Source organism: Diorhabda carinulata, chromosome X, assembly GCF_026250575.1.
Source record: "Diorhabda carinulata isolate Delta chromosome X, icDioCari1.1, whole genome shotgun sequence".
NCBI classification, from domain to species: domain Eukaryota; kingdom Metazoa; phylum Arthropoda; class Insecta; order Coleoptera; family Chrysomelidae; genus Diorhabda; species Diorhabda carinulata.
In genome coordinates, this window is record NC_079472.1 from 58134126 (window position 1) to 58161641 (window position 27516).

Below are 27516 nucleotides of genomic sequence, written 5' to 3' on the forward strand. Positions count from 1 at the left end.
AATAAGGAAGAAAGTCAGAATTTTTAATCTTTTAAAGAAGTTTGTTATGCAGCTTTTGAATATAATGGATGCGTGCACTGATTTTATTAAAAAAAAATCTTATGTATATGTTATCATAAACGTTATGTATTTGATTGAAAAGTACTTAGGTTAAAGAAAAAGAATCAAGAACAACGGTATTGAATTGTAAAAAAAGCAAAATCTATAAGTTCTACCAAAGGAGGAATGACTTGTTGCTGTTAACTTGGCGCACCAATAATAGCATTATCTTATTAAGGGAAGCTACGCGTCGGCGTTTCGACGCCTGGAAGGCGTCCTTCAAGCGCCAATGAAAACAAACGCAGGGTGGAGTCTCTCTTAATTTCAACTATTACATGCTATTCCGAAGGCACAGTTTGATTTTAACTGCGTTAACGAAAAGCCCGCTAAATGGCAGGGCCGTACTTACCCTCATTACCAGGAGATCTACTCACTGAGTACATGTTCGGTAGGAGACGGCAGAGAAGGAACAGAACGACGTTTAGTCCACAACAGTTACAGGAATTGGAAGCGCTGTTTCAGAAGACGCATTATCCGGATGTGTTTTTGAGGGAAGAAGTGGCGCTAAGGATAAGTTTGTCCGAAGCTAGAGTGCAGGTTAGTTTTTCGCATGACGTATTTGAATTTGTATGGGACGTTTTAGTTTGTGAGTAATAGTTTTAGAATAGTTTTGGGCATTCTTATTTAGAATACGTCTCTTAAAATCTAGTGAATCGGCTTACTACAATACTCACAGTTAGAAAGATGTTTTATCTCACTTTCAAATTAATTCTAATTCTAATTTAGACACAGAATAATAATATGGAAATGTGTAAGGACTCTACTTCCAAAGTATGGGAGAAAAAATACTAAAATTAGTTTTAAAATTATGCATTTTAAATTAACAAAATATAATATTTTCCCTTATAAAACTGAGTATTCATAAATCCAATAAAAATGTATTAAATTGTTCAAATTTAATAATAAAAGTTAAATATTAAATTATGTTTCAATTGAGGAGTAAACTTTGGGTTGAAAATATAATTGGGGGTGAATTGATGTAATTGGGTGTTTCTGGACTAGACTAAACTAAACTAAATTCGCGTACATAGAAATCTGTAAACTTTTGACTTTAGCTACATTTTTTTTTTAATTATTCATGAGATCAAAAACAGAATTATGCTGTTTGAAAGACAATTTAAGGTGAGTAGAAAATTATCAGCAAGGCTTGATGTTTATATATGCGTAGCAACCGGTAAACATATGAAACGTGTTTATGTTGTGATTGCAACGAAAATAACAATTTTTCCAAATATTAAAAATATTACGTTTGTAACAGAAATTTGCATATTATTCGTTTTTCATAATCTCAAGTGTGTTTGTTTAATGAATAGTATACCATAAAAAGTCGCCCAAAATGCACTTAGTCAGCGAGATGATGCTAGATAACTAGATATGACCCGCGCAGCGATTTGAAGAATGAGCCAGCGTTATGATGTGACTGGAAATCGTCCCCGACAGCTCCATAAGGTGCAAGAAGTGACTATCAGTCAGTGGACAGTAAGAGGAAGATTGCAAGAAAATAACCGGACCCCTAAAACACCTGCGATTGCACAGGATCATCTAAATTGAACGTTGGAACAATGGGGATCTGTTCTGTTCTCTGATGAGACCAAAATATGCCTTCATAGTAGCAACCGAAGAAGGAAAGTGTATCGAAGATCAAGAGAGTGATTTGCATATAGCTGCTTTGAAGAGTGGTTATTAAAGTGGTTTCTGCATGTTCTGAAGTGCAATTTCTATGGCACTCGAACCAGGTCAGGGGTGACCATGTTCACGGAAGAACAGTTTTAACGGCTAATATATCAAGGAGATTTTTGATACATGTATTACCTTACATCGACTACATAGGAGACGAATTTACTTTTATACGTGACAATGCAAGGCCACAAATCGCCAGAATCGTTCAATATTACATTGCAGAAGTCGATTTTCGGGTTATGGAGTGGCCAGCATACACTCTTGACCTAAATCCGATAGAAAATTTATGGGATTGATTAAATTAGTTATTCTTTTTCTCGTAAGATGGTGTTCCAAAATTATCGCAAGATTTAAACTTGTCGCAATTTATTCATTGTTGACAACCCTTAGAAAACAAATCAACAGCTGATAGTTTAGAGTTGATCAAAATGGGACGTTACACGATGAAGTAACGTGTCCTCATTATTGAACAATATTTCAAAAATAATGAGCTTGGCGACCGCATATCGAAAATTTCATATAAAATATGGGCGAAATAGTATTTTAACTTCGTCAAATGTTAAGTTATTGATTCAGTCGGAAATACCAAACATACTGGCCGACCAAAAACAAGTTCAAATGTCAACATCGAAGCGTTAGAGTGACAAACCAAGAATCTCAACTCGGCAAATTTCACAAAGCTCTTTGCAGCGTATACTCGCTAAAGATATACGCCTCCATGCTTACAAAATTCAGTTAACACAATATTTGAAGCCTAATGACCATGCTCAGCGAAGAGAGTTTGTTGAATGGATTATTGAGCTTCAACAAAAGGATGCTGATTTTTCAAGCAATCATCCTAAGCGACGAAGCGTATTTTCATCTAGATGGGTTTGTTACTCGCCAAAATTGCCTCTTTTTGAAGACCCACATGGAATCGTTGAAAAACAAATGCATCTACTACGTGTAATTATTTGGTGTCCATTTTGGTCTGGATCGCATACTTTTTTAAAAAAAATCTATTCAACCAGTGACTGCTACTGGTGCTCGATATCTTACATGATAACACAGTCCTTTTTGCCAAATTTGGATGATATTGATGTGGCCAATATGTGGTTTCAACAATACGGCGCCTTACAGCCAATGAAACACTTCAATTACTGCATGAGACATTTCCAGGTCGTGTACTCTCTCGTTTCGGTGATCAAAATTGGCCCCTAGATCGTGTGTTTTAACACCATTAGATTTTTTTATGGGATTATTTAAAATCACAGGTCTACGTCAATAAGCCCACAACCATGCTTACAATAAAGGAAAAGATTCAATGTTGTTGAATGTTCAAATTTTGCCTTGGAAAGTCACGAAGCGTTGGAACAATTACAACAATTACAACAATTTCAATGTCTTCTAAGCCCTAGATAAGTTTTCATTTTAGAAATGAGGAAAAAGGCGGAAAAACAGGAGAAGTCGGCTAACAAATCGTTTATTGAACTGTTATATATCTTTTTTACTCCTAATATTCTCTAATAAAAATTTAATGAAAAGTGAGTTATGTGAGTCAAATTAATCTGATCACTTAGAACGCCAAAGAACGATCTTAAAGGACAAGTTCACGAGTTTTATCGTTTTTTATTTTCAACAGTTATTGCAAATGAATGCATTCCGCAGCATACTCAACGTACTGTATAATTCTCTCGCCCTTCCAAGAACCACCAAAACAGCTATGGTCTTGGCAAAACACTGTATCCCTAGACTTACAGATGTTTTACAAAAGTTTCTTTTGAAATATATCCGAATCTGATAGCACACCGTAGCAGCAAATTATTTAAAAATTTTTAGATTGCACTTCACATCTTACTGACGCGTATTGGATATCTGTCGCTGCGTTGCGAGTCTTATCATTTAAAGCAGCTTGACATGGTGCAAGACAACGTGCAATGCAATTCAATACGCAATAATTCTTAATCAAAAGAAATAAGTTTCTGATCTGCTGATATTACGCCTTCCGCTAAGGATTTTTTTAGTTATCTTATATTTTATTTTCATTAAGATTTTTTCAAATGTTTCTTCAACCATTCTCGGTTAATTTCAGGGCTTGCCCCACCATCACCTAGGAGCTCTGTTCTGTCCATGAGACAGAAAAGCAAGGTAGTAGCAGATGTAAGTATTGCAAGTGGTACACTTTACCTAGCTTTGTTATTTTCTTTTTTAAACCGATCACAAAATATTGAGTAAAATTTGAAGAAGGAAATTGTTTACTTTTACTTATGGAATTTTGATTATTGGCAACCATGACGCGATTGTAAGAGACTTGCATAATGTCAAGCGAAGTGCAGTATACAATATTTTGAATATTGCACATTATATCAAGCGGCCTCAAATATTTTGAACACGTCCTAACGTAAAATTTTATTTAATATTTGGTGACAGGTTTAAAGATGAAAATAACAAAGTTAAGTGAAATAATTAAGAAAAAAAGAGATCGGTGAATAACTGGTAATAATAATATCTTCTGCTACTTAGCTTTTGGAACTTGATGAACAGAAATGCAGCTTGCTCGCAATAAAAGTGTTACAAGTGCGAAATTTTGAGAAATTTTGCGTCTTGCATTGCATTTCACATTGTATTGTATCATGTCAAGCGACCTTTAAGCTCTACACCTCATAGTAATAATACTCCCTCGGTGCTCTAAGAGGTATATATTCATTTTAATGTTTCTAAATGTTCTTGATTTTGGTCATTTTAATAATTTTTGAAAGATTGATATAGATATATAAATTGGCGCTTCGACTTTTCTTTAAATCTTAATCAAAATATGATATCGACACTGACAATTTGCGTACTTATATTGAACAATAGATCATCTTCATCATGAATATCAAAATAGTTTTAAATTTTATTTAAATTATTTAGATCTTTTTATCATTTATAGCTTTTTCGTTCATATGAATGTGAACCTTTTCTCAAAAATCTCTTTTTCGTGTATTAAATTCAGTTCCAAGAATTTTTGGATAATTGAATTTATGTTTTTTTTTTATATTTCATGGTTCGTTAATGCAGTTTTAATTTTTTTATCGCATTGATGACCTTTTAGTCTATTTTCTAAATATTGTGAGGTCTGTCCTATGTACACAGCTTCACAATTAGTACATGGCAATTGATATATAATATTACTTCTTCTGTTTTTTGGTGTTTTATATTTTGATTTAGTGAAATATTTGAATAACGTATTATGTCCTTTATGACTTATACTAATATCATATTTATTGAAATAATTCGATGATTGTTGGGAATAAACATATGAAAAGGTCTAAGAAATAAGAAATTAAAGAAATTTATTCACTTTATCATTCTATTCTTGTTTTTTCTTGGTCATTATCATCATCAAGCCTTTCAATTCCATGTGAATTATGGCTATCGCCTTTGGTGCTTCAAATCCTTTTTTTTTTGAGGTGGATAGCTTCTCGTTTTCTAATTTTTATTTTCTTTATAGTTTGTCGTTTGTTTTGGCTGCTTTTATTTTTATTTTCCATTCTTTTCGATTCGGGCATTTTTCTCTCCAGTTTTCTATACTAGGTGCTCTTAAGTCCTCCTCTATTTCGTTTCTCCAAGTTTTTCTCGGCCTATCCCTTCTCCTTGGCCTTTTTCTTGGTCATTGTTTTTCTTAACGTAATGGATGATGATGATAAATGGTTTATTTTTTTATTTATTTGAAAATTCGAAAGGTTAATAGAATTTTCTCATTTAAATTTTACTAAGCACTGAAGCTTGGTTTATGGAGCCAAAATTAAAACAAAATTAAAATAAACTGAACTTTCTTAGTGCTATTTTTTATATATGTAGTAAATTGAGGATAATTATAAATTACTGATTAACAAGTATAAATACCCTGTATGGGTCCTTTTTCTCACACAACTGTGAAAAACTTATTACACTGTCTATCAGTGTGGATATTGGTGATATTGCTGACTTTCAGACATGGTTGTGCCCATTTTTGTGATATCAGTTTTGAAAATAAAACACCACGTCGAAAATCGTCGCAATAACGTGAATAATTTTTCCTTAACCCAAGAACAAGAATGTTATAAACAAAACAATACTACCAATACAGACTAACCAAACTTTTAATTTCAATTATTTTTCCATTATTACTGATGCGGTCTCAAAAATTCACGATTTCTATTTAACGACTCCGATTTTCATTTGCGTTAGGTATGGTTTCAAAATCGAAGAGCAAAATGGCGGAAACAAGCGCGACTGCAGCTTCTTCAAGATGCTTGGAGAATGCGATGTTTAGGAATAACCTCACCGCAACTCATTTTAACAGGTAATATTTCAATTAAACTGATTTATTGCAAACGAATCATATTATTAATATTAAAATTTTCTAATTTATTTTTTTTTTTTTTTTAGGAAGACACCCACAACAACCAATTCTTCCAGGTAGCCATTCAGACGTTCCCGAAACTCCTTCTCACGATTTTTCGCCTGTAAATAATCCAAACATTCCATTATCTTGTAGCTGTTCGCCTGGAACCGAAAACAGAAGCCCGCAAAGCTTAAGAAGTTCTCCAAGCCCTTCGCAACTATCTCCAGGTGGACCTGACGATCTATCACTAGCTAAGAAAATTTCTAATGAAGAAAATATGGAAATAAACAAGTGTTTCAATTCCAACGGTGAACATCGAGGGTCGGCTGCCATTCAGTAAACGATAATCTAGATACAGGGGGCTGGGGAAATATGATTGAGTGATAATTATTATAATAGTGATTTAGAACTTTTTCTGACAGTGATATCATTTAGTTGGAAATGTATACTGGATTCGTTTAGAAGTAATGCAATTAAGAAGTCATTTCTGTGTAGCTACATTTTACTAATGAATGTTAATAATGTTATTTTGATGATATATTCAGTTATCGTTAGATAAAAAAAAACAGAATAGAAAACGGATTCGAACAATAATAAAGAAAATAACGGGGAGAACGTTAAAATTAAAAGTTGTATGCCACAATTGTAAAGAGTGACTTTATAAGCCAATCAAATTAGATGTTTACCCAGTAACAAAAGTTTTTGAAAACAAATCGTTAACCAAACTTTCGACTAGCGCCCACAAGACTAGACATCTTATATCTGAGAGCACAATTTTCATTTCCATCATTAAATAATTAGAAGAAACGCTATAGTGGTACAAATTGTGTCACCAATTTTAGGTTTAAATATAATATAAACTTTTAATACGGTGACAGCTTCAAGTATCAAACAGAGTACGTTGATTCATGATTTCCAAAGTTCTTTTAGAGTTTGCAGGAATAAAAACAACTGCCTTTCAGATGACGGTTAAGTGCTAAAGGGGGAAGGTAGTTGCAACAATTTTTCTACTTCTAAATGAATCAAAAGTATCTACGACGAATTAAGAAGGTATTTTCGTTTTGAGAAGGGAAAAATATTACTCTGTACATAAGTGTAATTTATGTAAGTTGTACGTTTTATATTTATAATTTGTAGTATAAAGTATTGTTCAAAAGATAATAGTTTTTTAATTGGAATCTTTGATTTCATATTATTCACAAATTTATTCATTATTAAGCTCAATATTTTACACAGAGACATCCTAAACCTAAAATATGATGATTGAGTCCAAAACACTTGAATGATTTCTTTGGGATACAAGATTAAGTCAAAATATAAAAATTGGTTTTATTCATCTTTCAGAGAATATTGAATTGTTGATATTTTGATTCTATAATAATTTCGCTCATTCTCAAATTCTCTTAGGATGGCCCACCTTTGTGCCTTCGGAAGTTACTTGTCTCTGTCTAGTTTAAAAGAAGGGAGGTTTGAAGATCAGCTCTCCAAAACTCATTTTAATCAATTTTCGAGTTCCTGTGTTTACCCTGAGAGCTATTATAACGCTAAAAGATTAGAGTCGAAGCCTAGCTTCCTCGTTTATGTGGGGACTCAAAAGAGCGGGCACTTTCTGAGAAAAACCAAATAGAACTGAATGAACCATTATGAGCCGGTTATAGCTTCCCTGTGAAAGCTTCATCGAGAAGGGATCAATACAAACAAGGTTGAGTTAGGTTAGTTTATATAGATTTGGGTTGGGTACATGCGATTTTATGCATTTGAGACAACATTTTCTCGGTTCTCGTTGCATATCCATCTCTTTACTATACTCTTAGTGTAAAACTCCATTTTTGAACAAATAACCTCTAGATCGGGGCGCAGAATCCCCTTTTCCCGAATACAAAACCAGTCCAGAGCATTGGTATTCGTGATATCTCCACTAGAGGGCGTTTCAGCAATCCTCAGACGAATTTACATCAGAATCAAGTGTTTCGCAATTGTCGTGAGAAAGAACTTTAATCGTAAATAATTCTGCCCTCATGACATATTCTCGTAGTCGAGGCTACATATGTGATGTATAGGTTAAAAGATAATGAGCCAGACGCTCTAGTGAGGAAGAGAGGAAGAAAATAACCATACCTGGTAAACGTAAAGGAAATCATAATTTTTTGGTGGAAGTAACGGAGATCCACCATCCTTTAAACAAAACGAAATTCAAATAGAGAAAAAGGTGAAAATATTGGAATCACTTTCTAAAAAATTGAATTCACCTAAATACTCGTACGCGATTATCCAAATTAATATTATATGCTAGTAGTATAAGAGCTCGTGGTCACTTCCAAAAGACTGGAACTTTATCTATATGTTATTTAATGTATTTAAAGTAAAAAAATGAACTTCCGACAGAGTTAGCGCGGTAGCAACAATATCCACTGTTTTTTGCATACTGCAAATTTTTTATTTAAAAAAATTAAAAAAATCTGGCTTTCGAATATATTTTTAGTTAGACAATTTTGAGTATAAAAAAAATTGCTTCTTCTAGAATTATGTGACATATCATAGTTGAATTATTTAAATCAAACCCTCTATATATCAATTTGAGTTTCCCATTACAATAATGTAGAGTTATGATGTGTTGTGCGGGGTATTTGAAAAGTTTTAACCAATTTTTCATAAAAAAATTGACTACCCTGTACAATTCAGGAATGAAGATCTGTTGCGACTAAAGCATTCGAATAGTAGTGAAAATTCTGGAAAATTATTTATTTCGTTAATATTCCTCGTATATGTATAGAAGTCTATTAATTTCTTCTGATTAGTTGACTCATTGGTTATCAAAAGTTTCCCAACTTCTGTGTTGTAACATTTTCTCGGCGTTTTAAAATAGTTGATACACAGCAAAAATTAGTTCATACACAGTAATATTATTTGTATTACAATTTAACATGAAAAAAGTCTCAGTGTCATATCTATTGGCCCAGTGGTTTCTTATTAATATCGATAGTATTTATAAAAGGATTCTTCTATGAACGTCAACAGCTCACAACATTATTTATCCTCATATTGTAGGTTTTTCTGTACCTCTACAGCTACCAGGCTAAGACAGTCGAAAAAATATATCGCCTTTAAAACAGAAAGAAATCATCATCATCATTCAGCCTATCTCGTCCACTGCTGGACATGGGCCTCCTCCAAATGCTTCCAGTTTGCTCTGCTCTGAGTGGTTGCTACCCAATTTGTCCGTATTCTTTTAATATCGTCAGTCCAACTCGTAAGAGGTCTTCCTGGATTTCGTCTGTCTGTTCTTGGTCTCCAATCTAGAATTCTTTTTGTCCATCGGTTGTATCTTATATCCTTGCAACATGTCCTGCCCACCGCCATTTTTGTTTCAGTATTTGGTCTATGATATCTTTAACTCCAGATCGTCTGCGCAATTCGTCATTCCTTATCCATTTTACGCTGTGTAATTTGCAATTTAAGTATTGATCTTTTAGTTAATGTCAGGGTCTCCGCGCCATAATTCAGGACTGGGAGGACGCATTGATTAAAGGCTTTTCTCTTAAAGCCGATTGGCACATCTCCTTTGAACACATCTCGCAATTTACCAAATGAAGCCCATCCTATTGTCGTTCTTCGAGACAATTCTGTTGTTTGGTTGTCTCTAGTAATTTTTATCTCACGTCCCAGAGATATATAACTCTCCACCATCTAAATATCTTTGTGGCTGGCTAGGAACTAAATTTGTCATAATCTTGGTTTTATTGAAATTTATTTTTTGACCAACTTTCCTTGTTGCGATTTGCAAATCTTGTATCATGTTTTTCCCTTTCTATATTGATACCCTTATGTTCCCACTGTAGTGTTTTAAAGCATGTTCCATAACAGTAATAAATAATTTCGGCGACATATTATCATCTTGCCTAACGCCTCCTTCTATCTTAATTTTTTCAGTAGGAGAGTGTAGATTGACCGTTGTCGCATTATTATATATATTTGATATAATACTTGAATATCTGTGATCCACTCGACATTCTTCTAATGATTTCAAAATAGCTGGCAGCCCAACGGTATCGAATGCTTTAAGGTAGTCGACAAAGATAAGGACTAGGGACTCCTTTTTTATAAAGTAAAATTGTGCTTGAGTTATTCCACAGAAAAATATAGCCCTACTGAATAAACGGCTACTCACTGCTAATTTAGACCACAGTTTTCTAAGCAGTTAATCCAATATTATTGCTGAAATTTCTCTGATTGTTTCTATAGTCGGAGAGCTGGTCGCCTCTTCGACTAAGGTACTTTCACAAGGTATCATGTGATGGCTGCATGTGATGGCTGCATTTTATATTTCATACCATGCAGAGATTTTTAAGCAGAGTATTTTTCTCGGTATTGATAATTAAAAATTCGGATATACTGCGAACTAGAGATGGTTCTGGATAGTTCCAGAAGCACCTGGCCTGGCCTAGCGATAGCGGCAATTGCCTGGAAAATACCAGTGTTTTAAAAAGTATACAATCTATACAGCATATGTTTCAAGTTTGAAGACGCCATGTTGTTTAGTATTTGTTTGGAGTCAATCTATAGTGAAAGTTTCCAGTGAATTTGTAAACATGGCCTTAATTCAACCAATATAAAAGCTGAACTAGATTCTACTCTGACTGAGATGCTCGTCAGTTATCAACAACAAAAATTGGATAGCAGAGTTTAAACTGCCTGGTCAACCCAATGAGGTGTTGACTCCACAAAAAACAAACAGTGACGTGAAGATGTTTCCATCGAGGGTCTGGCAAGGTTTTACAGAAATAAAGCCGTTTTATAGCCATGGATGAATCGTGGGTCTATCACTTCATCACCGAAACAAAAGAACAATCGAAACAATGGACTGAAAAGGGAGAAGCGGCTCCAAAGAAGGCAAAGACCGTTCCATCTAAAGGCAAGGTCATGGCGGTCGGCTTTTTAAGATACGCGTGGAATAGTTTCCATTGACTATCTTGAAAAAGGAAAAACTATCAACGCTAGTATTTTTCTAAATTATTGCAACGTTTAAGCGAAGAAATCAAACAAAAACGGCCTCATTTGGCTAGGAAGAAAGTGTTGTTTCATCAATAAACAAAATTAATGAATTAAATTTTTAATTGATACCTAATGCACCCTTTTCGCCAGATGTAGCCCCCTCGAAATATTTTCTGTTCCAAGACTGGCTCGATGGTCAAGGATTTCCAACAATGGATGGGGAAAGTTTATGAAGCTAAAAGGAGATTATAAATATATGTTTATCCAAAATTTTTATGTTTTCTCTATCGGGCCGGGTACTTCTGGGACGATCCTCGTATATATCATAGTAATTCGGTCATCTAATTGCTGATAAGTGAGAAATTTAAAAAACATGATAAGTCTATCGACACTCACCATTTTTTTTATCAAAAATAACTACACAACTCTGGTCAATCATAAATAATCATAACCCCACACAAACTCATTTGCTATCTTGTATTATATTATTTCATTCCTTTTCTGATCGTGATGGCAAAAGCTGTACCAACAAATTTCCTATAAAAATGTGAGATTGTTGTCGTTGTGTTTGATGTGTTGCAAAAAGTTAATTAGATATTAACATTATGTTCGGTAAGTGGGTACATTTTGGTTTGTTAAAAATACCAGCAAAGTATGAAATTATGTAAATTTTTAACGATCTAAATGACTTCCGTGGCGGTTAATCTTAGAAACCAGTATGATGAACAAATTTCAATGAAAATGACATCATCATTCTTTTTATAGTACGATTATTTATATTAATAGCATACATCTTAAATTTCAAACTACACGAAGAAAAAAATGTATTCAAATTATTATCTACCAAATGATATAGCTAGTTAATAGTTCATACTGAATTATTACACTCTTAACTGTCACTCTCTTTCACAATATATAATATTTAGTTAAAGGGTTTGGACATTAATATAATTTTTGATCTACTTCCAAAAATAATAATTTAGACTTGGAGTTAGCTGGCGTAGGTTATTTTTGAAAACATTTATTTCTTTATGAAGTTGCTGGTCTTCTTGAATTCGAACCTGTATTCCCAAATATACGTTAATTATCGTATTCATACCATAAATGCTCTGTTATGTACGATACTTACTGTAGTGCCCGAAAACATACGATAAATCAAATGAATTTATAGGCGGGGAGCCGGTAACTCTGAGCGTTGTCCCGAAAAATCGATGGCTGACCAGTTTTTTTTTATGTTTGATATAATATTTAATACCATCATAGAAGTTTTCAAGTATAGTAAACGCATTGCACAGTATTTATTTTTTGTTCATGCATCTCTGCCGACTGACCCGCTCGGTCCCCAGATTTAGCTGACTTACTACTATAATTTTCATTTATATGCAATATACTATTTGCATAAAAATTTTCAGGCTTAGTAAATTCATTGTATAACTACGGCAGGTGCGGCACCTTCAATACCGCACCTAAGACACCTGTTGCCAGTTTCTTGACCGCAGAATATAACGAATATAACAAACTATGAAAAAAATAGGGTTTATAAATTCAGAGACTTTTTGGCCCAGGCTCTCCGTCTACTAAGAAATAAAACTTTAAATAGCTAAAGTTTCGGAGAAGGGGCTTCTAAAGTATCGCTTGAGCCGACATATTTGCTGTTTTGTCTACGCTCAAAATATATTTTGAATTTAACATTATAATCTTTCTTCTTAATAGTACGATTTTTTTTTCAGATATATACTTAATAATTTACATTCTTGGAGTTCTTTTCAATGACGTGTATTGGTAAGATAGTATTTTAAATATTACATGTATGTATTATGCACAAAAGTGCCACATCAGCACAGTGTTTCAGATAAATTACAAAATAAAATATACAACCTTTCACACAAGATGTGACAAGAGGAAAAAATAATAGATATATGAAAAAGGCACTAACATAATCAATGTATAAAAAACAAGAAAAAGACCTGATGCGAAAATTTTATGGGTATCACATTACTTGTACAGTATTTAAAGTAATCGCCAAAATAATACCAAATAGGCTGTCGTAGTATGAAAATAACACAGTTGGAAAATACCAAGGTGGTTTTAAAACAGGTCAATCAACAGTTGACCAAATATTTACACTTAATTTGATAAAACAACAGCTACAAATAAAATATCTTCACTTCACTAATTTTAAACTGACTCAATACACACATAGGCGTAGCCAGCGAAATAGGGAGGGGCAAATGCCCCCTCCCTGAAAGAAAAAATGAATTAAATAATTTTAAGTAACATAAAATTAAATCTAAAATATACATATTTTTCTGCTCTGCATATATTTTTGTTATCAACGATACAACAAACTACCAGAAATAAGAAACACAATTGCAACGGTTAAAGACACAATAATCTTCATGAATCGCCATCCCGTAGGAAATCGGTACCAAATCTTCCAAGGCTCTGTGAGACCAGGTGGTCGGAAATATATAAGAGAATAAAAAATTTTTCAAAAAGCTCCACTGACATTTTTTTTTATCACAAAATTCGCATCAACCGTATACTGGTTATTAGCGATTTAGTAAAGATTAAGTATTTAATCTCTGAATAATTGTTAAATTAATGTTATGATAGAGATCTGTTTAAGTAATTTTTGAGGTAAGTAATGTTGTATTTTGGTCCTAAAATTTCACGTATTGTTCCGAGTGGTAGATTTGATGATGATCTTTCTGAGTTAAGAGATGGACATTCTGCGATTATGTGTTTCTTTGTTCTTTTCCCAGAAGTCAATTCTAGCACTTATATATTCCGAGTATAATCGTAACTCCCACAAAAATGGCAAGTAAGCACCGGACGAGATAACTCGTAGTTGGCGTCATGAAAAAGAAATCAATCTACGAGTTAGCTCGTAGTTGGCAGTCAACGTGTTAAAAATATTGAGGAAATGTGTATCGTATTCAGTAAATATTGTGCAGTCGTTGAAAATTTGCCCTTATTAACGACGATAACATCAAAAAAGTTGAGAAAATGGTGGTGGAATATCCTCGTATATAAGAGCCACTCAACATCTCTTATTTATGGATATATTTTGTTTAATGTTTTGGAACGTGTAAATGCTAGAATCGTACCAAAATATCTTTTGGAAAAACAACTTTGAGTAGAGGTCGCAGAAAACTGAGTACCCCACATTCGGCAATCGCATTTTACTGGTGACCAGATGTGGATTTATATAGATATGACATCAAAACTTCACAACGTTCTCAAAATGAAACTAAACCGAAAAAACCACGTCAAAGATGATCGAAAATCAAGGTGATGCAAGTTTTCTTTGATTACTGTAGTGTGGTTCACCACGAATTCGTTTTAGAGGGTCAGACGTTCAATAAGGAGTCCAACTTGGTGGTTTTGAGGTTTCTATGAGAAGCGATTCGTCCTAAACGACCGTATTTGTGGAAAAACATTTCATGGATTTTTCACCACGATAATACGTTGTCATATTCCAACATGATTTTTTGGCCAAACACGAAACTAATCACCGCCGTATTCGCATGATTTCGATTTCTATGAATTTTTTTTTTTTTAATCAAAAATCACCTTCGATGAGTCACCATGAAATGAAATTCGCTATAGGTACTGACGGCCATCACAGCCCAGTTTTACAAACATTGGATTAACTGTTAACAGGCTCGAAAGGAGCCTGTTCCAAATACGAATCTGAATAAAATTACGTAAATATGTTTTTTGTTATTCCATGTCAATTCTGATAACAAAGTACTTATCTCTGGTTATCTCAATCGTTTATCAAATTTAAATAATAAATCATTAAATAATATAAGAATTAATTATTTGATTGTTTAATTTGTTACATTCTGATTTATGCATATAAATTTTTAGTGATTCAGATTGGATTTGGAAATGCGACAGTGGATATTGTATAAAGAAAAGTGTACTTAATGAGAGGGAGGGTTATATTTCTTTACCCTTATGTCAGTTGGTATGCTCGGAGTATTTGAACATTTGGCCTAAGCCAACTGGAACCATCACGAGTACAAAAGAGCTAGTCATCGTAAATACCAAGTAAATTATATTTTTGTATATATGTTGTACGAGATCTGGCTATTAAATAACGAGACTGGTGACGAAATAGGGTTTTATTATAAAAATTATTAAACATTCGAATGCCCCCTTCAATATACTTCCCTCCCCTAGACACACACCTTTCCATACGTTTTCGTCATTGATCGAAGTAGTGCTGGAAGTCTTCTTTGGTGAGGGCCTTTAGAAGCTCTGCTATTTTTCGTTTTAACCCATCCCTTTCAAAGCAGATTTTTTTGTAACCTATCAAGGAAATCTGAGCAGACCCGTTGACGCAAGAGCTTTTGGTCAGGAGTCAGATTTTTTGGCACCAACTTCGCACAGATTTTTTCACGTGTAAAATGTTTCTAACCGTTTCTTTATTGGCGTTTACAGCCTCAGCAATCATCCGGATACTCATTCGACGATCTGCACGCACAATTTGGTTGATTTTGGTCACAGTTTCCAGGGTTGAAACAGTTACAGGGCGACCATTGGTGTTAGTCAACTTCAATGCTAACTCTCTAAAGCGCTGACACCACTCACAAACTCGCGCACGAGATAAAGAATTGTCCCCATATCCAACGCACTACTCGTTTTCTACCCACCCATATAGGACGCCCTCTAGGCGCGCAGTCTCGTTATTTAATAGCCAGACCTCGTATATTCAGATTCCAACATAAATAGATACGATAAGTTTAACACTAAGATTCTGATATAAGAATATATAAGCACAGATCAGTTTTTTTAGCATAGTACCATGGCTAAAACTAACAATACAATCACCGTAGCAAAACCACCATAGCAAGCACATGATTTAATTACTTTAGAATGGTGATATTTTAAATGCAGTGTTCCCAGCACTAATTCTAATCACTAATCTAGTTTCTTGACAACTCGCTGTGTTCTGTTAGACAAATAATCTGTAAGAAGCGTTGAGGATACACTTAATTGTTAGGTTATGTCAATGTACAACTTGGTCTTTTCATTCTAATAAAGCAAACTTTTAATTATTAATATTAAGCTTTACATTTGTTGGAATAATCTAAAGTACAAATGTATGTTTTTAATCGTTTTAGACGCATAGCTTTCGACTACAATGGACCACCTAATATCAAAAATTACCTAGCAACAGTTACGCAATATTTCGAAGATCGTATCGAGAATGAAGGAGCGTTTTCTTGTGATGAAAATATGTTAAATTTGAAAATATCATTGAATCCAATTAATGATAATCTAAGTTTAACTGTTGATACAAATGAGATGTATCTATTATCTGTACGATCAACAGGTAATATCCAAAAATTGATTTCTCTATATCAATATCAAATAATCTGCCCAGAGAAAAACCTCTTTTATTATCCAATTGTCGTAATAAAATCATTATTAAATTATCTTTTAATGAATTTAAATTAACTTCAATCAAAAATATGGCGCCATCAGCATGGGGGTTTTTACGTTCACATAGTACCGCTAGATGGCACTCAAGCGATAAACAACAATCAGGTGTTTTATACAAGTCTAGAAAAACTTAAAATGTCTTGGCCAAAGTGTAAATACGATGCTGAAGATATTAGGGAGGTAAGAAACATTTAATCAAGTGATGAATCAAATGTAATAGTTCAAAGTTCATCAAATATAATTAATTTTATTTACATATTTTAGTTTGGTATTGAGGTGAAAAGATGCAATAACAAAGATCTGGTGAGACCAAAAAAACCACGTCAATAACTGCTATAATTGTGAGATCTCACGATTTCATAATATTTGTTGTTGAACTAAACGACTTTTTGATTTTTAAAAATATAAAAATTACATCCATAATGCTCCACCAATTCAACTAAAAATATTACACTATCTATACAAGAAGAAACATTTAGTATCCAAGAGTTCGTGGGGTTAATTCATAAGTCAATAGAACAGAATAATCGATGCACTACGAGAGATGAAGCGAGCGGTCTTTAAATTGTCAGTCAGATAACAAATAGAACCCCAAACATCCTAATATTTTCCTAAATGAATACGGTATCTACATTTGGCGCCAGAAGTAAAACTTTATTCCAGCGCTGTTGCCGAAATTTTTTTTCACAAGGAAACCTCAACAAAACTCCGTTGAATCCAAAGATTGGGTAGCACTCAAGAAGCGCTTAAACATCCTGGCGGTGTTGCAGTTATTTGACGTAACTTTAACAATATCATGACACAAACAACAATCAGCTATCCATCTCTGGTTAGCTAGAATGGTTGGCGTTTTCAGAGAGATAAATTTCCAAAGCAGATATGCATCAAGAGCTTAAACCTTAAAAGGTTAATCAAATTGGTAAGAAATAACAGTAGAATCTGTTTATGAGAAGAAGAAACGTCTATTCATATGCAGGATACTATGAATCTAAGGGATCGACACCTGAGATAATAATACATATAATAAGAAGACTTAACCTAAACGCAGATGTCATAAAAGAATCAAAAATTACTATTTTAAGAAACAATTTTCAGAAACTAAGTGAAAGAGGGGCTCAATCACAAAAAAATTCCTTATATACTCTTAGAAGTCATCCCTTATGGAGGAGGGTTTGAAGAAGACAATTTGGTCCTTAAATTCTTATAAGACAGCTTCATACAAACCAAGTTTTAGTAAAATATTCGTGTATGTCTACAACCGATTGGGCTGGTGGTGCTTTTTAGTATTAACGTCCCACAATTGGTCCAAGTAAGATATTAAAGTTGAAGTCCGAAAGGGTACTTATGTGGTGATATAAAAGAGAATTTCCATTATCGTCGATGCTGCAGATTTTCTGTGGTTTCCTATAACTTGGTGAACCGTTTTTTTTAGGCTGGAGCTTTCCTTTTTTCTCTTTCTTCAAACCCAGTTTGGCGTCGGTTTTTTCGTTTTGCAGCCTGAAACAATGCAATATCAAATAAATAACCACAACCCCACAACTCCCACCCTGCAAAAGATCGACTCCTATATCAGCGCCAATTCCAGCTACACTGTTTCTACAGATTCAACAAATAAATTAGAATCCGTATCCCCAATTATTCATACACCATTTCTTTATAAAGTATTTTTCATTTTATTTTGTGTTAAAGTTTAAATTAGTTATACTCTTCTACAGAGTGAGTTTTATGTATGGAATAGCTTAATTATCTCGGAAACTTTGTTATTTCAAATGGATCACCTTGTATATTTTTCGCTTCTCGAAATCTTTAAGAAATACTTACTACTTTTCATCTGATGTTCCCTATAGCTAAATGCCAACGTTCAATATCTTTAATGATTTATATCCTAACCGAAATAACATAACAAGATTTACTGTAAGTAAATTAGAACAAAAGTTTAACGAAACTGGTTCATTAAAAGATTTAGATAAATCTGAACAACTGCATCAACTGGAAACAAATATTTATATGTTTGTGCCCTATTAGAAGACGGTCCACATTTGAGTACTAGACAAATATCCAGGGAACTTGATATTTCGCAGACATCCGTAATATAAATTTTACGTGAAAATTAATTCCATCCATACAAAGTAATGTTGGTTCAAGAGTTGTCAGATGACGATTTTGATAGACGTGAAGAGTTTGCAGAACTAATGATGGAAAAATGTTACAATCAAAATCAATGGAAACGTAAATAGACATAATTGTAGATACTAGTCACGTAACTCACTCGATATACTTAAATTTTCTACTTGTTCACACCTGGAGCTTTATTTCGAAATTTCACGGTTTCTCTTGATTTTTTTACTGTGGACCTCACGATTTTTGCCTCGAACCATCTGACATCCCTGTTGCAAAGTGAAAGTAAAGTTTTATGACCATCCTTGATATAAAAATAGATTCACTACTTTTTCTATATTTTATTTCTATTTCTCTAAATTCCTTTAAAACACATTGAAATGTGAAATTTATCATAATTTCGAATACACTGCACCCAAAATTCTCTCAAAACACGCTTGAATTTACTATGGTTTCGAATCCATTGAACCAAAATACCAAAAAATCAAACTTTTTGGAAATATCTCAGGAAACCCTTCATAAATTAGTGTTTTATTTTTTTTAGATACGGATCTTATTGTTAATATTACAGCTCCCACAGTATTCGGCGTAAGACACGGTATTGAAACATTCTTACAGCTGCTTTTACCGCAACTAGAAGATACTTCTAAATGTTTATCTACTGTGAGTAATCTTGAAATTTCCGACAAGCCTATATACCGTCATAGAGGTTTATTGATTGATACTGCGAGAAATTATTTGAGCGTTGATACAATTAAAAAGCAGATTGACGGAATGGCCGTTTCAAAACTGAATGTTCTACATTGGCACATTACAGATTCGCAAAGCTTTCCGTTGGCATCTACCAAGTTACCAAATATGACGAAGTAAGTTTTGATCAGTAAAAGTTATGATATTGAAAGAGATTTCCTCGCAGCGACATTTGAACAGTTTCCCAAGGTTACAGCCTTGAAGATAGTGGAATTAATCGTAATATTGACTAAATTATTAAAATACAACCTGAAAACGTTGATTAAGTAACATATTATCAATATACAATATTTAGTTGTATATTTTGTGACCCTTTCCTTTCCTTGTGGTTTACAGCTGATCTATTACTTCCATTTCTTTCAATTCAGGATGTGAAATAGTTCTAGCTGCCAAAGATCTTCATACGCTCTCAATTTCAATGCTCTGGAGTTACATATTTTTTCATACTGCCATAGAATGTGGAAAGAGGTTTTGTCCCCTTTATAACAGAATCTGCACGTTGCACCCTGTGCGAAACCTAGCCTAGATTTATACACTCAACAAATATTTCCTGATTATGGTCTCAACCCCTATAAATTGTTCCAGTAACTGTTTTTTACTTTATATACATTGTTTCTCAGTTTTGTCCTATTATCTGTAATCAATATCACAAAAAGGTTTATCTACATTAGTGTGTCTGCTATATTTAATTTCCCACCACTCTACTACGTCCCGGGAGTCATTGGACGGTAACTGTATACTACTTTATTTAACTTGTCCAGGTATTCTCAAAGCAGCTTGAATCTTACGACAGCTCAGAGCTCTGATGACTGCTTGGCTATTGAACAAAATGATAATCTTCTGATAAGCTCTCCAAATGTTTGGTTCTGGGCTTGTAGACTGGCTCTGGCTGCTGCTTTGGAATTCTGTTCACCATTTACTGGCACTTCTCTCACTTCTTATATCTTATTTGCTTCTACAACTTGGTTTTGAAGTAAATTTTTCTCAAAACTGAACCTTCTATCGGTAATTATTCCCGATGCATATCACAGATTTGATCATTTGTTGAGAGAGCTCCCTGTTGAATCAGGACATTCTACATGACACGCTTTTTAATAGTATATGAATAAATGAAAGATTTAGTATCACTTCTAGTACGAATGATGGGCATGATGATGATTTCTGTCTTTATCTTCGAGTGACTGATTTTCGTCTTGTTCAGACCAGTTCTAGTATAGTTCTTCCAATATCAACGATTAAAACTAAAACATAATTTTTATTTCCCGTATAAAATTCGGTACACATCTAGCAAAGCGTCAGTCCATGTGGACTCATCATCTCCACTATTTACCAATGAAAACATCGAATCGTAAACATAAATCCATTTCTATTGGCCGAAGCTGTCGGAAGGCGTATGTACACAAGAAATTTCTGCACACCAGGTCTTTAGTGATTGGTTGTAGTTTGTGGATAATCGTTCCAATGACGCTACGGATTGTTTTGATTTTGTGTTGTTAATATTCTTATAAAACTAATAATTAGAAAATTATACTATTAATATGTTGTATTGAAAACATTATGGAAACTAAAGCTCTTAAAGAGTTCTGTGGAGTTTGAAAGTTTTGATATTATCTCAAATTTTGATTGTCATCACATTTATTTATTCATCATGTTTTGTTACTACTTTATTATAAATTGTTATTCTTCCTCATCAGATTCTATACTGTTTCCTGTAATAAGTAACATCGATAATTTCTCAATTATATGTAATTGTAGTTTCATTGTCGTATGACAAACTCTATTTTACGAAGAATTGTCTCATTCTAGATTTGGTGCTTACAGTCCAACAAAAATTTATACAAAAGAAAATATGAGATCACTTGTTAAATACGCTGAAACTAGAGGAGTCAGAATTCTTATTGAAATAGACGGGCCATCGCATGCTGGAATGGGATGGCAATGGGGTAACGATGCTGGTCTCGGAAATTTAGCAGTATGCGTTAATAAACAACCATGGAGGTCTTTTTGTATTCAACCACCTTGTGGTCAATTGAACCCCGTGAATCAGAAGTTGTATGATGTTTTAACAGATTTGTATAAAGATATTGTCGAAACGATTCCAGATAGTTTGATGTTCCATCAAGGTGGTGATGAGGTTTGTATAAAAATCATTCCTAGCTTCAAATCATTCACGAAAAAGTTTATAGCAATGATAATAAATACTTCTATTAACCTATTTGCTACTAATTTAAGATTCTAAAGCAAATCTTGTTTAAATAATACGTAACCATATGAATTGGATCACAATATTGGGTATACATTCTCTGCAATTTCACTTAAATCTAATAGGCGCGAGCAAATAACTTTCGGTTTCTGGCAAGTTCTTCATTAAAAAACTGAGTAAACTGAGTAAAACTTAGTAACATTGGTAAATTGTGGAAAAGACTTTGGGCTAAAATATAATCAAAATGTAAATAGCTGAAAGAAGTCTTAAAATTTTAGATAATTGAGCTCATTGAAGACATAAAATCAGCTTCACGTTTGGATATTCTAAAAGCTTATCAAGTACAAAATGCATATCCAAATATCGAGATAAGTTTAAGGATATTTGTCACCATGCCAGTGACCGTCACAAGTTGTGAACATATATTGAACCTAATAAACCATCCAAACTTGCCTAAGTTTGGTGATTCTTTATATAGAGTTTGTAGCTGCTTCCAAACTAAACTTTGATGACATAATTTTAGAATTTTCATCAATCAAAGCTTAAAAAATAAGTTTTTAGTTACATTTCGTGCGTTAGTGTCAATATATTACTAATAAGAAACTGCTATTTAAATTTTAATTTTTATCTGCTATTGTCTATTTTTCACTATACTATGTATCATATCATAATTATGAAGCTTTTATTTATTTTGGTATTGCTATTGATCTTAGGCCTCTTTTATGCACGCGTTTTTTGTCGCTGGTATTGAAACCAATAGTTAACTCAAAAAACCATACCACAAAAAATGTTTTAAACTTGCAATGTTTTATTTACCACTAATTCAATGAACGAGCAAAATGGTGGATATTTCTGCTCCTACTTACCTGGCGTTTTTCGGAAGTACAGCCGAAATTTTTATATATCAAATACTTAAAAACATACGGATCCATTATTGCAACTTGCAACAGTTGGAACTGATCAAATTTGGAAGCGGCAAGCGACAAGACACGCTTGGATATTGTTTCATAAAATAACGTCGCGTTTCTTGTCGCCCCGCGACCAGCGATAATAAACGCGTGCATAAAAGTGGCTTTAATATACCTATGATCGCGCGATCAACGGTCGGCTTCGACGCTGCACTACTGTGTGTGCCAGCTGCCCACAAGTTAAAAAAAATTAAACACTGTCCTACCAGTTCAAACTATCCATATTCGCGCTGTAGATGATGCCGCAGATAGCGTTCAGTTATATCTCTATCTTTTCGTAATTTAATTGACTTTTTCAAGGCTTGAATTGTCGATCGTCATAGATGAACGATCAATCGTCAGCTGTGCTTCCTGAAAATGTTCCGGACCCTCCTCTTACTACACCAACCAACCCTACGGTTCCGTTATTGCTTCTGGAGGTTTTTTTCGATTTTCCAAAATAAAGTAATACCTCAAAAAATTTCAAATGTGGTAACGTGGGATCGTATAAGAAGTTAAGAAAGCTGAAACCGTGTTTGAAACCTCAGACAATTACTTTGAATTAATAGAACAACATCGAAATGTTGCTAAATTTAATTTTGAAAAAAAATTGCTCCTTTTTCATTGAGAAATTTCTGGAATACCTCATATGATTAAGGATTGAACGTATCAGCAATCTTATGTTGGTAAATCTGTAGGATTGTTTCAAAAAACTGACCTTTCATGACAAAACCTGCAACGACTTGCAAAACGCAGCAATTTTGCACTATAATTATATAGTGTACATATTTTTGTTAAACGTTTAAATGAGGAGTCCTTTGGAAAACATAATTATACTGTGAAAGGATTAGAATCTATCATGATATAACATGTAACTATAAAAGGTTTTCTGTTGTTATCAAATATATGGAATATGTTCAAATAATTATTATTAAGAACTAAGTTTTAACTTATTTTTAGGTGTTCATACCATGCTGGAATTCAACTCCAGAGATACTGGAATATTTAAAGAATAGACCATTAACGCAAGAAACTTACTTCGATCTATGGGGTGAATTTCAAAAGAAAAACTTAAAAGCATTTGATCAAGCTACTGGACACAATAAAACTTCAATTATTGTATGGAGTAGTCATTTGACCGATCCATCAATTATAACTAAATATTTATCGAAAGAAAGGTATGTCAATATTATTTCATTTTGAAGTATAATATAAAAAGGATTCAATATTAAATTGTTTTATAATATTTTATTGTTCAATATAGGTACTTCTTATCGTTGAAGCAGTTTCGTAACGTCCAATTTTATATCTATATATATATATAATAAAACTAAGTCGATAAAATGTGCGTGCCGATAAAACTTAAAAAGGAGTCCCGACACGATAAAGGGACTTATGTGGTGTGATAGCCCTTTATCCCTCCTCGAACAAGAAAGTTCCCGTTTTAATCTAAAGGGCATGTTTTTAAAGATATAAGGGACTATCCGACCCTTCAACTTGGAAATTAAGTCCAGTGGCGCCATCTGTTATCGAATATTTGAACTTCGTTCAAGACAACTATGGAGACTATACACTCCAATAGTCATAGTGTATAGTCTCCATAGTTGTGAGCCATTGCAGCGTGTGTAGTAGTGGCGCGAAATTTAAAATTCCAATTTCAATAAAATCTTAAATTTCATTTGTTACTATAATAAAGTTGTTAAATTTTGTGTATTTATACGTCATTATTTAACGTATATTTTGGAGTTAAAGCGACATAATTGTAGTTATCCAAATTAATTCTCAAAATATTTAAAAATTTAGGTTTTTAAATTTCGCGCCTTTACTACATACGGTACCGCTACAGAAGCTAGAAAGTTCCCGTTTTAATCTAAAGGGCGTGTTTCTAAAGATATAAGGAACTTTCCAACCCTACAACTTGGAAATTAAGTATAGTCGCGCCATCTGTTATCGAATATTTGAACTTCATTCAGGACAACGATTGTTTGGGTTGCATTTCCAAAAGCGTTGCGAGCAATTGTAGCATGTGTAGTAGTGGCGCGAAATTTAAAATTCCAATTTCAAAAAAGTCTTAAATTTAATTTGTTGCTATAATAAAGTTATTAAATTTTGTGTATTTATACGTCATTAGCTAACTTATATTTTGGAGTTAGTAAATAATGAGAAAACGTTTTCAATAAACTTTTTTTTTTACTTTTTACGTCATAGTTTATTTTTTTATTTCGACTCTACAACGTCATCTCATATCAACTCCCGGGCGAAGCCGGGTTTTTTAGCTAGTTGGATAATAATTGTCTGTAGACAACACAATAAACCAATTGATACTTAGAACGGGGGCTGGAATTATTTATTTAGACGTAGCCTTGAATGAAATTTGCCAAAAAACCGATGCCATGACCTTGCCTGCAGATGAATTGACTTCTTTGGAGCCGATTCTCCCTTTTCAGTATATTGTTGTGATTGTTCATTTGTTTGGGGGGTGAAGTGATGGACTCACGATTATAGAACGGCGCAAAAATTCGACTTAATTTGTATAAAACATTGCAAAACACATTGAATCATTTCACAACGCCGTTTTCGTTCGACCAAATGTGGGAGCCATCTTGCGCACAGCTTTCTCATGTCAAAGTTTCAGTTAATATGCGATGTAACGCACTTTTTGAAATGCCTACTTAGTCTGCTAGCTTCCTTATCTTCAGTCGACGATCATCCAGTACCGCTTCGTGAATTTTATTCAACATTTCAGAAGTCGTCACCTCATTTGGTCGACTACTGCGACTCTGGTTTTCGCAGGTGGTTTGGCCTCGTTTAAGCTCTGCTACCCAATATTTTACTGTTGATAACGAAATAGCAGCCTCACCCAGAGTAGAATCTAGTTCTGCTTTTATATTGGTTGGGCTGAAGCCTTTCAAATAAAACTATTCAGTGAAAACGTTCACTATTGATGGCTGCTAAGCAAATACTGAACAAAAACAACATGGCGTCTTCAAACTTGGAACAAACATACGAGGTCTGGCTATTTAATAACGAGATTGCGTACCTAGAGGGCGCCCTGGACAGGTGGGGTGAAAAACGAATAGCCTATGGGGACAATGTTCTATCTCGTGTGCGTGTTTTTGGGTGGTGGAGGCGCTTTATTGAAGGCCGAGATAGCACTGAAAATGGCCAGCGCCCAGGTCTCCTGTAACTGTTTCAACTCAGGGAACAGTGACCAAAATCAACCAAATTGTGCATGGAGATCGTCAAATGAGCATCCGGATGATTGCCGAGGGTGTAAACGCCGATAAAAAATGGTTAGAAAAATTTTACACTAGGAATTACACATGACAAAAGTTGGTGCCAAAAAATATGACTCCTGACCAAAAGCTCTTGCGTCAACGGGTCTGCTCAGATTTCCTTGAAAGGTTAGAAAAAGATGTGCTTTGAAAGAGACCCGATTTGACTCGATGGAAGCGGTAAAGCAAAAAACGGTAGCACTGCTTCGATAATTAGAAAAAACTTATGGTTTTTTCGTAACCACTCTCATTATTTAATAGCCAGACCTCGTACAGTAGTATTTTCAAGCAACTACCGCCATCTCTAGGTCAGTACAGATACCTCGTAAACAATCCGCTTGATGTTTTTGTAATTTTTTGTAAATAATGTTAGATATACAAAATGAAATGATCAAAAATGCTTGCATCAAAATTTTCAAACTTTATCAAATGGATTGATTATGTACCAAACGTTTCGGTTCTTTCTTGTCATAATGGCAGATGGTAGTTTTTCATTTCTATTCTAAGGTATTTATAGACGACATAATAATAGTTATTTTTAGATTTATTATACAAACTTGGGTGCCAGAAAGTGAAAACGACCTAATAAAACAACTATTGAATTTAGGTTACCGAGTAATTATTTCCACAAAAGATAAATGGTATTTAGATCATGGTTTTTGGGGAGAGTACTGGACTTATCATAAATGGAAAACTGTTTACGACAACACAATGTACTCATCGTATAATGAAGCAATCTTAGGTGGTGAGGTAAATAGAAATTACAAGACACCAAATTGCAGTTGCATCCACGACAGGGTATTTTGTTCGCGGGTCCCTAAACTGATTCTTTAAGTACCCTGTCGTAGATATAGTGAATATAGAATGAAGTCCTGTTGATATTTGAATTATTTCATAGGTTTGTATGTGGGGTGAACTAGTAGACGATACCAATATAGATTCAAGAGTATGGCCACGAGCTGCTGCAGCTGCAGAAAGAATGTGGACGAACCCATCTACCGCAGCTAATACAGCAGAGTATAGAATGTTCGCACACAGAGAACGTTTAATCAAACTAGGTATCCACGCGGATGCTGTTATGCCTGAATGGTGTATAGAAAACGAAGGTGAATGTAACGGATATCTCTAGAATTGTAATTTAAATATTTAGGAATAAAACTCTCATGTAAATATGCTCTGATTTCAAACGTCTACGTTCAGTAAAATAAAATTGAAAACCTCTTTGGAATAACGGTTTCAATTACAGAATAACCTATTTTCACTAAAAAAAACACTATATTTCAGAAATTCAGTATTTTATTACGCAAAAGCAGAAAGAACTAGAATTTACAATAGATTGCACCTTGCAAGTTACAACTAAACTGAACTGTTAAGAATATATAACTGGGACCTTATTATAAGGATAAACCTAAGACCATTCTTTAATACTCAGAGCTTTTGATCAATCCAAACTGTTTTTTATTGTTCTGTGCAGCTTTTATTAGGTCAGGTACATTTATGAAAATATTTATATTATAATATTTAAAATGACCATACAAGTTTTGGATTAGTAAGTAGGTTATATTGCTAGCTCGTCCATAAAAAAGTCTATAGTAATATATCTCACTACATGACGGCAAGAAAAGTTATTTAGTTAGGTTATTAGTT

At 33.8% G+C, this 27516-nt stretch overlaps 2 protein-coding genes across 2 annotated transcripts; both read left to right on the plus strand.

Annotated features, from left to right (window-relative positions):
• The first annotated feature begins 390 nt into the window (after positions 1 to 390).
• On the plus strand, positions 391 to 7288 carry LOC130901839 (homeobox protein aristaless-like 3). The gene is made up of 3 exons (XM_057813466.1): positions 391 to 636; positions 5971 to 6085; positions 6172 to 7288. The coding sequence occupies exons 1-3, from the start codon at positions 430 to 432 to the stop codon at positions 6465 to 6467; spliced, it is 618 nt and encodes a 205-aa protein (XP_057669449.1). The 5' UTR covers positions 391 to 429; the 3' UTR covers positions 6468 to 7288.
• Positions 7289 to 11534: 4246 nt separating this feature from the next.
• On the plus strand, positions 11535 to 27097 carry LOC130901833 (chitooligosaccharidolytic beta-N-acetylglucosaminidase). Its single transcript, XM_057813459.1, has 9 exons — positions 11535 to 11731; positions 12850 to 12901; positions 14996 to 15178; positions 16255 to 16466; positions 19239 to 19560; positions 21251 to 21578; positions 23555 to 23772; positions 26412 to 26619; positions 26768 to 27097. Exons 1-9 carry the CDS (start codon positions 11725 to 11727, stop codon positions 26996 to 26998), a joined length of 1761 nt encoding a protein of 586 aa, XP_057669442.1. The 5' UTR covers positions 11535 to 11724; the 3' UTR covers positions 26999 to 27097.
• Positions 27098 to 27516: the final 419 nt, after the last annotated feature.

Bases quoted from the DNA above. Each gene is read 5' to 3' on its own strand.
- LOC130901839 (XM_057813466.1), top strand. From the start codon at position 430: ATGGCAGGGCCGTACTTACCCTCATTACCAGGAGATCTACTCACTGAG. The intron at 637-5,970 runs GTTAGTTTTTCG...CATTTGCGTTAG, and splicing joins TGTCCGAAGCTAGAGTGCAG to GTATGGTTTCAAAATCGAAG. The intron at 6,086-6,171 runs GTAATATTTCAA...TTTTTTTTTTAG, and splicing joins ACCGCAACTCATTTTAACAG to GAAGACACCCACAACAACCA.
- LOC130901833 (XM_057813459.1), top strand. The intron at 12,902-14,995 runs GTAAGATAGTAT...ATAAATTTTTAG, and splicing joins CTTTTCAATGACGTGTATTG to TGATTCAGATTGGATTTGGA. The intron at 16,467-19,238 runs GTAATATCCAAA...TATTTTTTTTAG, and splicing joins ATTATCTGTACGATCAACAG to ATACGGATCTTATTGTTAAT.